The sequence below is a fragment of the Lichtheimia ornata genome, assembly GCF_029851405.1.
Source record: "Lichtheimia ornata isolate CBS 291.66 chromosome Unknown scaffold00082, whole genome shotgun sequence".
Classification (NCBI taxonomy): Eukaryota; Fungi; Mucoromycota; class Mucoromycetes; order Mucorales; family Lichtheimiaceae; genus Lichtheimia; species Lichtheimia ornata.
This window is the reverse complement of record NW_026695402.1, coordinates 5,877-24,122: the sequence shown is the minus strand read 5'-3', so window position 1 is coordinate 24,122 and position 18,246 is coordinate 5,877. Positions and strand designations below refer to the sequence as shown.

The 18,246-nt window shown below is 43.4% G+C and overlaps 8 protein-coding genes across 8 annotated transcripts; 4 read left to right on the top strand and 4 right to left on the bottom strand.

Annotated features, from left to right (window-relative positions):
- Positions 1 to 121: 121 nt before the first annotated feature.
- O0I10_011080 (uncharacterized protein) lies at positions 122 to 1,651 on the bottom strand (the record flags this gene model as incomplete). The annotated part of the gene is made up of 6 exons (XM_058491051.1): positions 122 to 590; positions 647 to 733; positions 805 to 878; positions 933 to 1,136; positions 1,196 to 1,349; positions 1,422 to 1,651. The coding sequence occupies 6 exons, from the start codon at positions 1,649 to 1,651 to the stop codon at positions 122 to 124; spliced, it is 1,218 nt and encodes a 405-aa protein (XP_058338146.1).
- A 654-nt stretch (positions 1,652 to 2,305) lies between these two features.
- O0I10_011079 (uncharacterized protein) lies at positions 2,306 to 3,972 on the top strand (the record flags this gene model as incomplete). The annotated part of the gene is made up of 7 exons (XM_058491050.1): positions 2,306 to 2,364; positions 2,451 to 2,492; positions 2,554 to 2,655; positions 2,728 to 2,790; positions 2,863 to 3,051; positions 3,111 to 3,176; positions 3,240 to 3,972. 7 exons carry the CDS (start codon positions 2,306 to 2,308, stop codon positions 3,970 to 3,972), a joined length of 1,254 nt encoding a protein of 417 aa, XP_058338145.1.
- Positions 3,973 to 4,696: 724 nt separating this feature from the next.
- O0I10_011078 (uncharacterized protein) lies at positions 4,697 to 5,643 on the top strand (the record flags this gene model as incomplete). Its single annotated transcript, XM_058491049.1, has 3 exons — positions 4,697 to 4,726; positions 4,797 to 4,924; positions 4,992 to 5,643. 3 exons carry the CDS (start codon positions 4,697 to 4,699, stop codon positions 5,641 to 5,643), a joined length of 810 nt encoding a protein of 269 aa, XP_058338144.1.
- Positions 5,644 to 5,957: 314 nt separating this feature from the next.
- Positions 5,958 to 9,528, bottom strand: O0I10_011077 (uncharacterized protein; the record flags this gene model as incomplete). The annotated part of the gene is made up of 5 exons (XM_058491048.1): positions 5,958 to 6,767; positions 6,825 to 7,626; positions 7,712 to 7,817; positions 7,880 to 8,746; positions 8,802 to 9,528. 5 exons carry the CDS (start codon positions 9,526 to 9,528, stop codon positions 5,958 to 5,960), a joined length of 3,312 nt encoding a protein of 1,103 aa, XP_058338143.1.
- Positions 9,529 to 10,395: 867 nt separating this feature from the next.
- O0I10_011076 (uncharacterized protein) lies at positions 10,396 to 10,791 on the bottom strand (the record flags this gene model as incomplete). Its single annotated transcript, XM_058491047.1, has 2 exons — positions 10,396 to 10,430; positions 10,503 to 10,791. 2 exons carry the CDS (start codon positions 10,789 to 10,791, stop codon positions 10,396 to 10,398), a joined length of 324 nt encoding a protein of 107 aa, XP_058338142.1.
- A 419-nt stretch (positions 10,792 to 11,210) lies between these two features.
- On the top strand, positions 11,211 to 12,884 carry O0I10_011075 (uncharacterized protein; the record flags this gene model as incomplete). Its single annotated transcript, XM_058491046.1, has 7 exons — positions 11,211 to 11,319; positions 11,382 to 11,529; positions 11,586 to 12,025; positions 12,092 to 12,202; positions 12,270 to 12,469; positions 12,539 to 12,706; positions 12,771 to 12,884. 7 exons carry the CDS (start codon positions 11,211 to 11,213, stop codon positions 12,882 to 12,884), a joined length of 1,290 nt encoding a protein of 429 aa, XP_058338141.1.
- A 408-nt stretch (positions 12,885 to 13,292) lies between these two features.
- On the top strand, positions 13,293 to 15,091 carry O0I10_011074 (uncharacterized protein; the record flags this gene model as incomplete). The annotated part of the gene is made up of 5 exons (XM_058491045.1): positions 13,293 to 13,411; positions 13,472 to 13,838; positions 13,898 to 14,039; positions 14,096 to 14,745; positions 14,813 to 15,091. 5 exons carry the CDS (start codon positions 13,293 to 13,295, stop codon positions 15,089 to 15,091), a joined length of 1,557 nt encoding a protein of 518 aa, XP_058338140.1.
- Positions 15,092 to 15,378: 287 nt separating this feature from the next.
- Positions 15,379 to 17,959, bottom strand: O0I10_011073 (uncharacterized protein; the record flags this gene model as incomplete). Its single annotated transcript, XM_058491044.1, has 9 exons — positions 15,379 to 16,588; positions 16,647 to 16,793; positions 16,861 to 16,975; positions 17,029 to 17,095; positions 17,154 to 17,326; positions 17,386 to 17,460; positions 17,522 to 17,542; positions 17,608 to 17,621; positions 17,685 to 17,959. 9 exons carry the CDS (start codon positions 17,957 to 17,959, stop codon positions 15,379 to 15,381), a joined length of 2,097 nt encoding a protein of 698 aa, XP_058338139.1.
- Between the last annotated feature and the right edge of the window lie 287 nt (positions 17,960 to 18,246).

Sequence of the window (18,246 nt, the reverse complement as noted above, 5' to 3'; positions counted from 1 at the left end):
CTTTTCTCTTTCTCTTTGTATCCAAGCTCTAATATTATGAAAATAAACATAAAAAAAGGAGACAATATGCATGATATGATATGAGTGTATGTGTATTGGTATGTTCTATTGTATAATGATTCTATTCTTGGGCTTGTATAGCATCAACGCTACGATCTATTGCTTCAGGATCGAGTTTCGTTGGGCGACCTTCTTGATTCGGAGGACGAATGTCATGGGCTTCAAACATGGCGACAATGAATTCAGCGAGAGGCTTGACAATCCAGCGAGTCGGCTGCCACACGTGCTCAAACCAGCCAATATGACCACCGTACTCGGTAGTGGCAAGGATGACATTGGGGTTGATTTTGATCTCATCATACGGAATGCCTTCTGCCACGGCAATAGGATCGTCAAGGGCATTGAAGCAGAGCAAGGGGATGCGTACATGTTCAATAAAGCGTGATGAGCTGGCATCGCGGTAATAGTTGTTGACAGTGGTATAATTGAACACGCGACGGGTGCAAGCATCATCAAATTCACGAATGGTCCTTGAACGCATGATTTCCTCTACATCCAAATTGGGATGTTTTGACAACATATCGACATGTCTACATGCTTAGATTAGCACATCATCCAATTCGCTCCCGTTTGCTTTCCCTTTTACCTGCTAAAGGCCCGCTTCAAATTACCAGCCATTGTACCGGAATAAATGGTGCGTGTCAAATAATGACGATCCAAAGCCAAAGATGAGCTATAAGGGAATCACGTGCATTTTCCATGAGTCAACCAGCAGATACGTCAAGCGTCAATATCCCAACTCACTTTAAGAAATCAAATGGATTGGCAACCGATACTGCTGCTTTGAATGGGGTTTTATCGCCTTCTTCACCAAGATACTAATTCCTCAATCAGCTTCTGCCAGTGATTATAGCATTCCCTCTCATACATACCTTGACCAAAATATTGGAACCCAAAGAGTAGCCAATTCCCATCAGAGGGGTCCCTTCAGGAAGCACGTTTTGGATATGTTTCAAGACATGTCGTAAGTCATCGGTGTATGCACCATTAAAGAGTTGTGGTGTAGTGAGTTCTGTGTTGGCACATCCACGCGCATTAAAGACGACGCCGCGGTAGTTGAATGGTGGTCGGGTGATCTAGCAATTAGTATTATCAATCACAATGCCATGTCATACAATGATTGCTTCTTGTTTACCACTTCAAGTAATCCTCGGATGTATGACTCATGACTTCCACCCGTTAACCCATGAAGAAGGACCAAGGTAGGTGTATTATCCAAAGGCTTTTCAGCAAGGGTTGGTGCCCAATCAATTGACACTTGACCTCCGTCGGGCATGGATAGCATCTCTCTGTCAAAATGATTGATCCGAATAGGCTGTCAATATCACAAAAACCTTCAATTGATCAAGAAAAGACCCTACCTTTCGTAGCATACATCGTTCTTTGTACCAGCTCCATTGTAATAGGCAGCATACCCAGTTTGAAGATGACCATTGAAAAGATAAGGCGTTGGGGAGTAATAAGCTTTTGGACCAACAAGAGAAGGACACTTTTGCGCAATGTAGTCAGTGAGTGGAATGGAAGCATTGCCAGCTTGTTTGAGTGAAATGGACACGGGAGTGGGATGATGGAACAATTTGACACTTGACATTGTGAATAAAGAGAGAGAGAAAGTGGTGGGTCGGTGCCTGCATTCGAAGAGCGCAAGGTTTTTTCTTTTCTTTGATGGAAGATCGGATGCGTCGGCACGGAGGTTGTGCCGGTGGTAACCACCCAACCAGGGCAAATCCTTCAAGTCAACATTGTTTCTACTCTTTTTATAACTGAAACCTACGCCCTGATTCTTCTTTTTATAATATCCTCCTCCTCATCATGCATATCTTGTGTGTTTGTGGAGCGGGCGTTGGATGTGGATCACGAAAAGTTTATTAGTTTCACACTGTATGCATAGTTACGTTCATGCGGCGTATTCGTTGCCATGGCATCACGCACCCATCATCACCTGAATTCATATCTCAAAGCCACTTGTAAGTAAACCACTTTATTCTATATGATGAGGCTGATGTGGTGTTACCGCTTTGTGCAGTAGTAAAATAGGAGCATCTGGCGGAGGAGGAGAGGGTCTGTGGCTACATTGTTCGGAGCGGCTCTTGTCGTTGCCAAGACACAGTGCACCCTGTGCAACGATGAATGCTTTTATGTTGTGAATCAGTTGTTGCCGTATATCCATTTCCTTTGTCTTTTTCCCTTCCCCTGAAACATATTATCCCCACCACGTATTCGCATTTAATATCTCTTCACACAAATGGATAGCGAGGAAAACTCTTGCCCAACAACAGGTGGTCTTCGCGAAGATTCTGGTTTGTAAGTCCCATTTCATTCTTCTCGTCTTTCTATCATAACTTCTTTTGGTCAATTTATCCTGAACAAGTACATATCTATTATTACAGTAACCCAGGCTTCCACTTCCATGATCTTATCGTGCATCCCAGGTACAATGCGCTAATGGGCAACTTGCAAACATGGCGATTGACACTCGACATTAACGTATAGTCAAAACTGGCATATCTGGGGATGGATGCTTTGTTTACTCTTGCTGGTAATTACTTGGATCGCGGTGTTGGTGAATATAGGAAGGCATCTACGAAATTACTAGCAAGTATCTACACACCTACACACATACACATATGACCAAACAGCTAACCTCCTCTTTTCGGATATACACAGTGACCCAGAGATACAACGCCACAAACTACGGGTGTTACTTTATCCTCCAGTGTACGCCACGTTGTAAGTTTGACACCATTATTGTTGTACATGTATTGAATGAGACACACACATACTCAACATTGTTACGCATAGGGCTTGGTTTTCCTATCTCCGATACGATTACTCCACCACCATCATGTTCTTCGCCACCCTCTTTGAAAGTTTTGCTGTATACAATTTGTACACATGTCTTCAAGCATACCTCGCTCCCTACCGAGAAGAAGTCGGCTCAGCCAAAATCCCTATCACCACCAAAGTATTCGGCATGTTCACTGTAAAATTGTAAGTAGAATCGTTGTTGATGCTTAATGATATTCAAGAGGAGCTGACATCTTATATAGAAAATCAAAATTCGGCATGCATTATCGTATCATCACCGATATCCTCGTTCTGCAATATCCCGTCTGGTAAAAAGATAGATCCATATACCCACTTTTGTAATCATGTTATCTAACAATTGAATTATACAGGGCCATTATTGATGCATTGGTATCCATCATTACTGAAGTGAAAGGTTACTACTGTGGCGAATCGTACAGCTTTCGAGGCGCGTATGTTTACCTTACCATCATCAACTTTACCAGTTTATCCATCATCCTTAGTGCACTCTTTGTGTACTTGGCTGTTTTCCACGATCAATGGCAACAAGGCGGCATTCGCGCTCACGGCATGTTTTGGTGTGTCAAGGGTCCTATCATGTTTATCTTTTACGTGGGTGAAATCTTGCTCACCATTTTGGAGACTGTGGGTGTTATCAAGGGCACAGATGGCACCAACTCAAGTGATGGACTTGCATGGCCTTCAGCAGCTGTCAAGAATGGCCTATACGTGATCATCATTTGTGCCGTCATGTGCGTTGCCAGCTTTTTGATGCTACGTTTCTTTGGTCCTCAAGATGCTTTGGTCAAACATGAAGAAGAAGATGCACCAAGGATGAGTGGGTGGACTGCATTGGTGGATGGATATCTTTCGTATCTTCCCGAATTTTTCCACAATGTCCTACTTTGCGGTGTCGACTCGTACCGCTTGGCTCGTAAGCGCGCTGAGCTCCGTTCACGACGAAAACAAAAAGACATGTACTCTGCTGTAGATAATGGTAGTCAACATGCACTCTCCTCTGTTATGCACGAAAACAAGGATGTATTCAATGAAACTACTACCCCTTATCCTCCCTCTTCTAATGCTTACAGTCATCACGTGTAATAAATTTGATAAAGCATCCAAGTATATATATATCACTTTCTTCGCCTCGTAGCAACATAAAGATGAATCACCCTATATTGTTGGGGGTGGTAGGTTTGGTTGACACAAACCAGTGATGGGTGTGAACATAATTAAATTATGCATTATTTCGTGTGGGTAAGAAAATTGCGTGAGTACCCGTATGTGGTATGCGTTCTTTTTCCATGCACGTGCCTTTCCACGTGCATCGTCATCCTACCCTTTGCAATAGCCAAGCAGCGGTCGTTGTAGTAGATAATCTCTGTTGTCACTTTTGCATCTCCCCAATCTTTCATCAACTATCAAGGGACACTCAGTGATGGTATCTATGATGGTCAAGGTGGGTGTTGTTGGATAAGAGACTTATAGTACAGGGGATCTAAAAAGTTGGAAGGGACCGGGATCAAGATAATCATGTGATCGACCAACGTGAGAGCGCCCAACTTGTGTGTGTGCGGAGACAAGTTATGGACGAATAGGAACGTTGAAATCATTAGCAATATCAGCCATTCATCCAGTGTCATCTCCCCTTTTCTCTCTTTCTCTTACAAAATCTTCCAGTCACAAAGTCACGAGGTAATAATCTTGTACGTGTGGGTGTGATTGAATATATCCAGCAGTAACCCATTCTTTTCCACCAACCCACCCCTTTCCCCCCTGGATAATCCTCGAAACTCTTTCACTTGTTTGATGAACATCAGTTGTTATGAATAGCCCAAAATCCAAACAATCAAAGGTAAACCTTGTTTACTACTTGTGCGTATGACTCTCGAGTTGATACTCAACATTGGGAACTTTATTTGCAGGAACACGTCTCCAAGAAACAAGAACCCCAAAAGGAATCGACCACCGCTGCAGCACCTGCTTCTCCACAACCAGCAATGACGACTAAAAAGAACGACGCAACCTCTACTTTTAATGGCGATGCTGCTTCGTAAGTTGTTGGGTTTCGTGTTTGGGATGGATAAATGGGGAGCTGTATGGCTAATTCGAGACTGTAGCAAGCAGGCAACACGACGAACCAAGGCTTCTTCGCCATCTCAATGTGCATTGCAACCACAGGATGACAACAACAAGGAGGAAGTTGATGAGATTCAAGAGGATCTTGAGGAGGAGAGCCAACAAGTACCTTCGCCTGCTTCAAGTAGCAAAGAAAACAGCAATAACAACAACCGTAGCAGCACGACACCTGCCACTACATCTGAGGAAGCAACGACTAGTCAACAAGCAACGAATGATACAAATGGTGCAGCAGCTGATAAGCCAGCGGTGGGTTCTGCCGAGTGGCATCGTATTCGGCGAGAGAATCATAAGCAAGTGGAACGACGACGCCGAGAGACTATCAATGAAGGCATCAATGAAATAGCACGCATGGTACCTGGTTGTGAAAAGAATAAGGGTCAAATCTTGCATCGAGCAGCTCTCTATATCCAGCAACTCAAGGAAGCTGAATCCACCACATTGGAGAAATGGACTCTTGAAAAGCTCTTGACGGATCAGGCCATGAATGAACTTAATCGCCAGGTGGATGGCTTAAAGTCCGAGTTGGAACAAGCACGTCAAGAAATTGATCATTTGAAACGACAACTTGGAGACAAGGGCTCTACTCCACCAAGCAAACGTGCCAGATTAACCAAGGAAGAGAAGGAATGAACAAAAGGAATCCAATGGAACACAAAAAAGAACCACAAAAGAGAGAGTATATGTGAAAGAGGATCATCAAGAATCATTTTTTGAGACACGCAGAGAGAGAGAACCACACACACACACACAAGAAAGATTATCATCATCCACCATCACACTATGCTGTATACCCGCCTTATCCTACCCTCTTTCCACTTGATACGTTTTTTCCCTACTTGTCCCTTTCTTTCCTTTTTCACATGTCTCTTTCAGAATTATTTGCGTATAACAAAGTAAACTATCGGGTGAAAACACAAAAGCTTTTTTATATCTCTTGTCTTTTATCATCGATTGACACGTGCGTATTGTGGTTTCTCAAGTGTAATCTTAGGCATTGGATTTACCACATCATCAGGGACAACCATTCTACCCAAAGTGCTCTTGATCTCCTTGACTTCGATACCAGCTTCAGCGAGCTCTTGTCGCGCCTTTTCATCATCACTACTTGATTTCTTCTTGTTGTTGCTGCTGCTTCCGGTCACGAGTTTGCTAAATATGGATGATGACATGGAATTTCTAGGATTGCTTGTGCTGCTTCGATGATTGTCTATAGATCGAATAGAGGGAGGTTTACTTGAAGACTCGGAAAGAGAATGGGTCATAATTGGGAGTGGTGATGAATCTGAAGATCGTGTCTTTGCAATCGATGCTCGTCCAGATGACAACGAGCTATATTGACCAGAAGCCTTGGATACAGCGGTAGCCTTGGCAATGATCTCGGCAATGATTTCATCATCATTTGGTATCACGTGGCGGTTGTTGGGTTCATTTTGATTGGGTTCATTCATTGGCTCGGGTGATGATGTTGATATCCTTGCAGGTTGTGATGGTGATGATGATTGTGGTGCATCAACTTGAGCTGATTCTGATAATGATGGTACGGCTGTAGTGGTAGTGGTAGCGGCTGTAGGTGCTGCTGCTGCTGCTGCTGTAGTGGACACAACATCTGACATAGCATCATTGTTGGTGTTCTCGGGTTGATGAGGATTGCATTTGGTTTTTGGCGGTGGGTATTGAATGGAAGCCTTTCCAGACTTTAAGGAGGATACAGATGAACCTCGTGTCATGGTAGCAGGTCGAAAATTCTCGAGATCCTAGAAATGTAAATCCATAAGACACTCATCCCAAAATTTTATCAATGCCTTCTTTACCTTTGCACCTGATAAATCTAATTCGAATTCTTCTTCCTCTTCTTCCTCTTTGGTATCGCCTCCTGGAAGCTCCTCCGATGTAACAACAAAGCCGGCTCGTTTCAAAAGCATTGGCATGGCTTTTCGATAGCTCAAGTGACCCTTGATAAGATCCGAACAATCGATATTGTGTACATGATCACCTTCGATATCACGTAAAGGACGTAAACCAGCAACGTTACCCAAGCCTGCAGTGGATGCTCGAAACAGGAAACCCAAAAGCCAATCGTTGGTTGCATAGCCATTGACAAAGCGACCTGCTACCACTGATGTACACTCCTTCCATTGGGCTTTGGATGCATTGACAGGGGTGCCAAATAATGCAACATTCTCCACCAATCCATATGCATTAACCCGAGCTAATTCCAGCAAACAATAGAAGATGACACGTGCGCCGAGAGAATAGCCGACCAATGTCACAGGACGTGCGCCAAGGTTTCGATTCATAATGGAGTCAGCCAAGATTAAACCTGCTAAGCGAGCACGATCCAGACCATTATTCCATGGATTATCAACAAGGTAGCCGAGTTTGGTCAATGCTAACGGCCATGCAAGACCTGCAAGTAAGGCACCCATGATCGTATGCGCCAAAGCCTGCTGGATAGAAAAGGTCACCACTTCGGTTGCGAAAATCTTGAATGCGCTGCCGAGAGCTTCCAACATTTCTGGTTCCCAATACAAAGTATAGTGGTCGCCCATCATTGGATCGAGTACACTGAAAGGTAACGCTGCAAGATCCCTGTGTGCTTTCTTTGGTAGCCATCTAATTATAGTAGTGGTAGTAGTAGCAAAGATTAGCATGTATGATATCAAAAAAGGCAGTCATGTTGATGATGAAGGTACTTTACCCGGAAATACTAATGATACAATTAACCCGCTCATCAAGGCTCACAGGTGAAAATTCAAAGGTGTTGATTGTCTTCATTCGCCGTTTCATGCCTTTAGCACCCATACCTTTTTCAATAATGAAATTAGCACGTATGACAAGGAATAAAGAGAATGGTTGTTATAATTACCACTTCCGATGCCTGTGGCAGCACCAGTGATAAGAGCAATGCCTGTGGTACCACCTAAGAAACCACCAGCACCCGTGACACCAACTGTTGATAAAATGGTGCCAAGGCCGCCTGCAATAATGGGTGCCATCAATCCAGCACTGAGACCAAGAATTAAACCGCCACCAATGGTCGCTAATCCGATCATGACATAACGACGTTTACGGCGTTGCTTGTTGCGACTCGCTTTTTCTGAATCATTGCGTACGGAGATATCCATATCAGTGGTGGTTGTCATAGTGGTGGCAATGGTGGTCGCTGTTTCTGTTTCCCATGCGAGGCTTGCGTTGGTAATTAAATGGTCGGTGATGCGTTTCTCAAATCCAATCACTTGGATCCAGTCGAGTTCCAGGTACGACGCAACACGAGCAATAAAGACACGCGACCGGGCATCAAAAGTCTCGGATCCAAGGAATAACAGCAACAAGTCCGTCATCACCGTCCATCGTAAATCAATCACAAATTGTCCATTTTTCTTATCCTCGCTGGTATTTGGCTGCTCATTACTATGATAAGTGGTGCTGCTGCTATTGCTGCTGCTACTGCTACGTCCATGGTGTTCCGATAACCTTGCATCCAATGATCCTCCTTTGCCATCCACCGTCAATGCTGATGACTCGGTTGAACTCAACTTGGAAGTTGAAGAAGAGGAAGAGGAATGTCGAGGTTGTTGTTGTTGTTGTTGTTGATGATGATGATGCTGTTGCTGCTTAACTTCTTGAAATCCATCCATGTTGATTGTGGTTGTCTCGCCTTGAGCTGTGAATTGATGCACAAGATCACTTGGTAAAATATTATGCTTCGATAGGGATTCAATCATTGTAATCTCTAAAGATGAATCTTAGTATACCATAGAAGTGTGTATCCATGGCAACGGAAATACCTTCGGATGAAATGCCCATATGCATATAAATAGTCCTCATGAGCTTGCGTTGCCAATTGTCAGCACTCATTCGAGCGTATGTGAATTCCTTTCCTTTGTGATCATGGACGACTTCAAGGCTTGTAAGAGCACATAGACCCACATAGGCCACCTTTTGAGTTTCAGTAAAGATGTCCTTTGTTTCTTGGATGCGAGGTTCATTTGTATCATTCTCGGCGGAAGGCTGAAGTTCAAAAATATGAGAGGGTCCAGTGGCGATGGGTTGTACATTGTCAGGGACTTGCGGTAGATTAGCCGCCCAAGCCCGAATAGAAGAAGAAGAGTGTTGTTGTTCTTCATCATGTTGCATGATTTGATGTTGTTGTTGCTCCAATGTTTCTTGAGTGAGTGGTGCTGATGTATTAAGGACAAGTGATGGTGTTACTCGATTCTCATCTGGTGTTACAACCTCTCTCTCGCATGAGTTATCATCTGCTGTCGCTCCAGAGCTAGTTGAAATTACTTCACTGGTGGTAGTGCAAATGGGCTCAGCTGCTGCTGATGCTGATACTGGTGCTGTTGCTGCTGTGATTGACAGGTTGGCAGGGGAATCATCGGGTTCCGTTACACTCGTTGGTTGCTGCTGCTCCTTAATAAGGTTGCTGTCAGGCAATGACGGTGTCTCATAGGCATCTTGAATGGCGGGAGGGTCATCATGCCGGGCCAATGATGAGCAAGGGTCTTGCATGTTGATAGGCGATGTCAAGTTGAATGAGAAACGGAAGACAATGGGGATAAAGGAAGAGCGGATTTGATTGTGGGATAAGGAGGAGGAAGTGTGAGTGGATAAGGAAAGAGTGGAAGGTGAGGAGAAAAGAGATAACTCGAGATGTACACAATTTCTCGGAAACAAATGTTGGTTACAAGGCCAACGGTTTCTGGTGGAGATGGCACGTTACACACAACGTTCGAAGTCAGTAAGTCGATCACTTGGCAATACCAAAAAGTTGTAGCCCCTGCATTGTATAGATATACAAGTGTAATCTCTCACGCTAAAACTTATCATGCTGTACAAGTATATAAAGGGCTCGATCCATAACATCATTTGATAACATATCATTGTGCATCAAAGTCATATATCACTTCTATTGATTGTCCCAATATTTGTTGTAGTACAGTCGATCTTGTGTGCGTGTTGACCACCCATCCAAAAGCCAGATGCCTGGGAGACCCCATCACCCTTGTCTCAATAAAATCCAATTTTTAATAGTTTCCTTATGCATGACAAGAGCACATATCCTTTAAACACACAAATTTGGTTGTTGCCCATATTGTTTGCTATCAACCTTTTATTGGTGATATCATTGACATCATTACATCCCTCCGAGTGATACGACAACGACAACCATGTGATTTGAAATCCGTGCACACCCATATGCAATCCATATCCATATCCAACTTTCCACTCATTCGATCACTGTTGTATACGCGGTGTTGATCGGTGATCGGTTTCAATTGTAATCGATATTTCTCTTAAGAACATCCATCATTCCACTCATTCGATTCGTGATATACATGACATGTTGTATTTGTATGGTAATAACTGTACAATCTTCTACTTTCTCTTGACCGAAGCACGCTTGCCCTGACCTATAATAATGCACACAATGAATGAATGAATGAATGAATGAATGAAGCCTATTTTTTGTGTCAACAACTTACCCTTCTTGGGTGCACCTTTTCCTCTTCGCTTTCTTCTGGCAATCTCATCCAAACGAGCCTTCTCTTCCATATCAACAAGGTTGAGGGATGGGTACAACGCCTTAATGTCGCGGAAGTGAACAAGCTTTTGAGGATTGTATGCTGTCATTGTGGGACCGACTAATCGCTGTCGAAGCACCTTGTTGCCGGTTCGTGCAGCTGTTGGGTTATATACATTCTGGAAGATTTTGCAAGACAATTGAGCGAGTTGGGCCAATCGTGCTGGTTGGGCAGCTCCAGGAGTGGCCATGGTGATGTATGCTTTGTTGACAAGGAAGAGGAGCAAGAAAAGCCACGGTGCCAGCGGATTTCATTGGCTCACCTAAACATTCACCAAAGCCTAATCCCGCACGCATTCACAGGACCTGATTTTCATACCAGCATGTCAAGTCATCCATTCTTTTTTTTCCCATCATTGATATCAACAATAAAATGATAACATTGCGGCATTGCTGCATAGTGATCTACCTTCAAGAGAAAAAATAATGACGCACGTGGCACATTAAGATTTAGTGCCTTCGCTTTTGAATGCACGCGCATACACGCTCCTTTTAGGAGGGAACTCATTTCATTTGGAACTGTGTCAAGATTCCGTTGCTTTTCCCCTCACTCTTTTCTCTTCTTCCTTTTGTCGCTTTGTCTCATTTACATATACACACATAGCGTACCATGAACCCAGGGCTATTGGAATCGGTAGTATCACTCAAACACGATGATGAAGAGCAACGCTTTAGGATACTACGATCCAAGTATCTATCAGTCTACCTTGTTGTCATGGGTAACAAACAATTTCCTAGCAACGCCATTAATGCATGTAATACTAAATCTCATATAAAATAGGGGCTGATTGGCTTCAAGGACCCTACCTCTATAAGCTATACCAATCATCATATGGTCTAGATCTTGTACAAATTGCTTCGCTGTTTCTAACAGGCTTCATGAGCGGGGCCATTGCCGGCACACTTGTCAGTAGTACAGCTGATACATGGTATGGATACATCGTATTGACTATTGCTGATCTTACAAAGAGAGCATTTTCTATAGCGGCCGGCGGAGGGTATGCGTTGTCTTTTGCGCCACAGCGATCCTCGCTTTAAGTTTGCGGCTTGTCCAACCCACCTTTCCCTATTTGGTCTTGTCACACATCTTGTCTGGCATGGCATCATCAATGCAACATAGTGTTTTGGAAGCTTGGTATGTTGCAGAGCATCACACACAACTTCTCCCTTCCGAATGGGTGGCACGAACATTTGCCACAGGTGCCTTCTTAAATGGTATCGTGGCTATTCTCGCAGGCATGGTCGCCAATGCTGTTGTAGATACATGGGGTCTTTGGGCACCTTTTGCATTGGCAATCATGCTTTTGGCAATAGCTGGTTCCATGGTGATGGCAACGTGGCAAGAAAATTTCGGCAGAAGCAAGGGTGGTAGTAGTATTCAAGTCATGGATACCCTGGTAGAGGGGTTGCACGTATTGTGGAATGGTAAGTCTCATGTATGCTGCAAATGGGTTCATCATGTGATAGTTGATGATTTTGCCTATTTGACAGATTCCAACATCCTGATACTCGGTGCAGCGCAGACCGTTTTTGAATGTGCCATGTACATCTTTGTACTTTTGTACACACCAGCTATCGAGAATGTACACGCTTTTCTTCTTGGTAAGAGAGTTATCGTAGGCTCATCGTATGCTTTAAGGTAAAGATGTTTACACAAGGTTAAATGTAGAACAAGGTCACCAGCATCATGATCTGCCTTTGGGGTATCTCTTTTCGACAATGATGTTTGCCATTATGGTGGGATCCTTGACTTTCCAAAAGCTTGAAAGAAGGCCGATGTTTGCTAATCACAAGGAGCGCCTATTGATACCCGCACTTGGATGTGCAAGTATATCATTCGCAGTGATGGCATATGATCACGCTACCTCGGTAAGGTTTTATAGAGTATACCCTTGTGTGGAGAAAGAAATCTTATTTTATCCGGAATGGGATTAATAGCTTCCGATACTTCTCGTGGCGTATCACATATTTGAATTCACGACGGGGTTATTTCATCCGTCGCTTTCATCACTGAAGGCTGATGTGATCCCCGAAGAGACACGTGCCGTGGTGATGACAATGTTAAGGATCCCTATGAATATTGGAGTTGGCCTTGCAATGTGGCATGTAAGTTTGATGATGAATAGGGCTGCAAGTAGTAGTAGACGCTAATAAGCATTTATTGAATTAGGCTGATACGGTGCCTATTGACTATCATTTCGCCATCTGTGCGCTGATAACCCTATTTGGATGTATCCTGGTTGGTGCATGTTATCAACCACCCAAGACAACAACAATTGCATGAATAGACCCCTTCATTACAAAAGGATGTGAATTTCAAATCTGGCCATGTGATGCATATTTGGATTCTCTCTCTTTAAGATGATCAACGCCATCACCATCATCATCATCATCACTATTATCTTTGTAGTAGAGTAGTATTATTACATGTACACTGATAGAATCATCCAATCGGGGGGTTGCTTCGTATCGTCGTATCGGATCTGAAAATGACACAAGGATCCGTTTTCCCCATTGGGCAAATGACAATCCCTGACTCACACCACCCAGCGATTTTCTTTGATCGAATTCGATGTGTTCTTAAATGATAAAGACAGTTGAACCAGGCTTGCAGTTTTTCTTTTCCCGCCTGTGTTTTGTTTCTCTCTCTCTCTCTTTCTCTCTCTTTCTTTTCATCAACCATCCCCTCTCTATGCCACTTGCTACCACGCCGTCGTTCCATAATACACCAGACTTGCCTTGGGTCGTTCAAAAGTTTGGCGGTACCAGCATTGGCAAATTCTTAGACAACATTGCCAATCAAGTCATCAAGTATGCACGATCGCGTTGTTGAATTCCAGGTCTTTTGTTGACACAGAGATACTTTCATAGGGAATACGTCAAGGTCAATCGACTTGTCGTCGTTTGTTCAGCACGTAGCGGCCAAAGCAAGCAAACAGGCACCACCAATCGACTCATTCGTGCAGCTGATGATGCTTTACGACCTGGATCATCCGAATACATCAGCATTTTGAACGACTTGTTGGAAGATCATTTGAAGGTGGCGGAAGAATTGGTCCAAAACATTGAAATCAAGGAGCAATTGAAAAAAGACATCGAGCATGATTGCGCCAAACTCAAATCATTCTTGGAGGCGGCACAGATTATCAATGAGATTTCTCCTCGCTCCCGAGATATCATCATCGGGGTTGGTGAAAAGTTATCGTGCAGAATTGTAGCTGCTGTGTTACAAGATCGGGTAAGAAGGAAAAAGGGAATTTTACATGGGAATCACATGTACTAACATGGGATAATTAGGACGTGGATGCAGCTTTTGTATCATTTGAAAACATCATCGATCGTGAATTTGAGGTGCTTGATCAACGTTTCTATGACTACTTATCTCAACGCATGGCTGAAAAGGTCAATGAATGTGGTAACAAAGTCCCAGTCGTCACTGGTAAGTAATAGAAATTGTACGATAGCGTATTTATACTAATTGTATTATAATAATAGGCTTCTTTGGTATTGTTCCTGGTAGTTTATTGAATACGGTGGGTCGTGGTTACACCGATCTTTGTGCAGCTCTTACGGCGGTTGGTCTGGGCGCTGAGGAACTCCAAATTTGGAAAGAGGTGGATGGTATTTTCACAGCTGACCCACGCAAGGTGAAGGGTGCACGATTGTTATCCATCATCACTCCAGAAGAAGCTTCCGAGTTGACCTATTATGGCTCCGAAGTCATTCATCCTTTCACCATGGAACAAGTCATTCGTGCACATATCCCTATTCGTATCAAGAATGTCCAAAATCCCCGCGGCCAAGGCACTGTTGTATTCCCCACCGATGTTGTATCAAAGGATGGCACTTCTACCCCTCCTCATTCACCCAAAGTACTCGCTGAAAATGGATACCACCTTGACTTGTCACGCAAGTACCCTACAGCAGTCACCATCAAGGATAATGTCATTGTACTCAACGTCCATTCAAATCGCAAGAGTGTCAGCCATGGCTTTTTCGCAAAGATCTTTTCCACCCTTGATCGATATGGTGTTGTAGTCGATCTCATTTCTACATCCGAAGTACACGTATCAATGGCATTGGGTGTTGATAGTGCAGAGAAGGATTTACAACGTGTCATTGAAGATTTACGCACCGTTGGACGGGTAAGCATTCGATACTTATCGATCATGATAATGGGATCAAGCCATACTCATAATCTTTCGTTGATAGGTTGACGTACTCAAGAGCATGGCTATTTTGTCATTAGTGGGCAAGCAAATGAAGAACATGGTTGGTATTGCCGGCATGATGTTTACTACGCTTGCATCAGCTGGCGTCAACATTGAAATGATCTCTCAAGGTGCTTCAGAAATCAACATTTCTTGTGTCATCGACGAAAGTTCAGCGATCACGGCCATGAATGTCATCCACGATCAATTGCTAGACAAAAAGTCAGCTGTGGTGTTGCCTGCTCTTAGTGCATCACAAACATCTGTGCTTTTCGATTAGATTTACTTGCTTATATATCCCCCCCACTTTTTCATCATTCTCATGTCATCATTTTGCTCTCATCCCATGCTCTATCCTCGTCATTGTAATTACTATAGTCCCTACTTGCCGTTATTATCTCAAAAGATAAAAAGTTGATTTGCTATTTACCCTATCCATTACCATCATCATATGCAACAAGTTATAAGCGCTTTTTGGTTGCTTCACCATCCACTATAACTTTTATAGGACGCCATCATACAATATATTACACATACAGAATTCAAGGTGGGGGACGTGGTATACATCTAGTTTGATCGACCAATTCGTGTACTGAGGTAGCCAGCTACGCCTGCCATGACGGCACCAAACCGAAGTACAATGGCAATGGTGCTAGGAGAGGCTTCTTCGCTTTTGGATGATCCATTCTCCAAAAAGTGAAATATGATGCTGCTGAGAAAAGTGACCAGGAATTGAGGCATGACAATGTACATGTTATGAATGCCGAGTAATACACCAGCTGATGGCGTGGATGATGAATGCGTTGCATTTGAATCCAAGTTGTTGTTGTTGTGTTCCTGATCCATACGTGATGTCAACATGATAGCATGCTCATCTTCATCGTCGACCTGATTGGATTGGATGTCATTGGATGAAGAGGGTTGTTCTCTGTCCATGGATGGTAACGAATGCCTTGATTGTCTCTTAGATGTCGATTGTTGCATTTCGATTCCTGCATCGGTTTCTTCGGGCTCCGAATCCAATTCTTGTTCTACCAATTGATATATTCCGCCTTCAGTTCCCAATCCTGCACCTCCAGCAGCTAGACTAAGCTTCGATGACATAGCCATAGGATGCATTGCCAAATGATTCTCGTCGTCGTCATTGCCATCACCCATATGTTGTTGGTGTTGCTTGGCATCTTCCATCTCCGAAATATATTCGCCCAAGAGAGAAAATGGAGCCCACATCGTCATGGACCAACTTATTCCGCAAACACCAATAACGATCGATGCACCAGCCACATTGTTGACAAAAAAGGTCGAGAACATGGCAATAAGAAAGATGAAATGACTGGCAGTCCAAGCTCGCTGAAGGTTGAGAAATTTGATCTTGAGGTATTTGGATGGTGTAATAGTGTACGTCTTTCCTCGAATACAAAGTTGGAAACTAGGAGCCGTTTTCTTCTGATCCTCATCGTAAGAAGGGGTGACAATCAAAGGTAAAACAAAGGATGCACCAAGCGATACAAGCGAATAAACCAGGAATGCAAATGATCCGGCGCGTGTTGCTTGACCGACAGCATCCGATGTACCATCATCGCCACCACTACCATCCAATGCCGCTTCGTCGTATATCTCGGCGACCCATGTTGTTGAATAAAATAGAAATGGGAACCATCCAAACCATGCGAAAAATTGAACGTTGCAAATGCGTCGTATTGGTGTAGGTAAGTTCCAGATATTGGTGGTGATAGCAGTGATCGCTTTGAAAGATGATCCCCATGACTTTTTCTTCCTATTATTCGAAATCAGCAATGTATAAAGAAAGACCACTAACATCTATAATAACTTACTCTGGTTCCTTTGTCAAGATTTTCTCTGACACGGTATAGCATGTGATAGCATCCGCCAATGCAAGAACAATCGCCGCAATAACACAAAGAACCTTCAATTGGGTATCTCCAAAGAAAGGAAATGCTTTCACCAAATCCGCATAGCCCCTGAGGGTTGTTATTGCATGTCAATTTTCATATGAAGTGTGACCCATTAGCCCGTCATTGAACTTACATGAAATAACCAGCCACGTTCCCCAGACCAACCATTTTTCCAGCCCACGCTGTACCATCTTCTTGTTGTGAAGGAGGAAGAGCATCGACAAGGAGAGCTCGACAAGATGCTTGTACTGTGCCATGACATTAGCTATACAATTGACGACTCGTATCCAATGACACTTACCACAGTTGATACTAAAGTCAAGCACATAGATTGATGTGATAGCGATGGCAATGGATACAATCTTAAACTGGAATCGATGGGATTAGCGTATATGTATTGATATACATGATTCTTCAAGTCCTTACCGTTTCACCATCCTGACTTGCAGTGAAAAGAGAAGTGATTTCTCTAGTCCATCCAATCACCAATAGACTAAAAATGACCACAATGCTTCCAAGGACAAGGAATGGACGCCGTCGACCAAAGCGTGATGTGCATCGATCTGATAAAACACCCACGATAGGTTGCATCAACAAGCCTATATGATATTTCTCGGTTAAGATCATATCATACTCCAAAGTACACCCATAAAAGTACCTGATAATGGTCCTGCAATCCATACAAGCGACATGACCGACTTGGTCAATCCAAGTGACAACAAATAAGGAGTTCCTACAAAGATGCCATTGTTACACGAGCCAATTCATTGCTTCTTCCTCATTCTTTGTCTTACCATACGCCATTTCTACCGTCCCTTTGAATCAAATTCTACTTAGCTTCATTCATCATCCTCATTGTAAAAGAAACAAAGAAACCTACATGTAAATTGTAATCTGCACGTGCAAAAGCATATTCTCGATGAGCGTTTTGCATGATTCGGACTTGTATAGCCTTACCCCGCCAAGCATATCGTCAAAAAGATGATTTTGCATATGGTATTCGGTCCTTTGATGTGTGTATTGCCTTTGAGAAGTTGTTGGGTATAAGGTTGTCGTTGTAACATGGGGTCCGAATCGTGGTAAAGAAAATCGTCGTCGTCTTCACTCATGTCGTGTGGCGAGATTGGTAGTGGTGTGTCAGGCCCATGACTGTTGACATGGGGTAATGAGGTTGAAGGAGTCGGCATGCGGGATGAATCAGACCCATCTCGGGGTGTTGACCGAGACGACATTATACGAGTATTGCCACGAGGGTAGTAAAAAGAAGGAAAAGATGGTCTGGGCAATCCAACGCCCAAATCTGGGATTGGCTAGCGCACCCAAAAGAAATTCACTTGAATCCCCGGCAGTAATGCTTATTCATGCTGGTCCATATTCTCCCCCATCCAAAACGGATTGTCTTTCATTCGGCACAGTCAAACAAGGACCCTTTGGCATTCATATCCACATATTTATACCAATTGTACATTAGCCATGCCATACACAAAGCTCGATCATCATTGAAGTAGCTTGGTGGAAG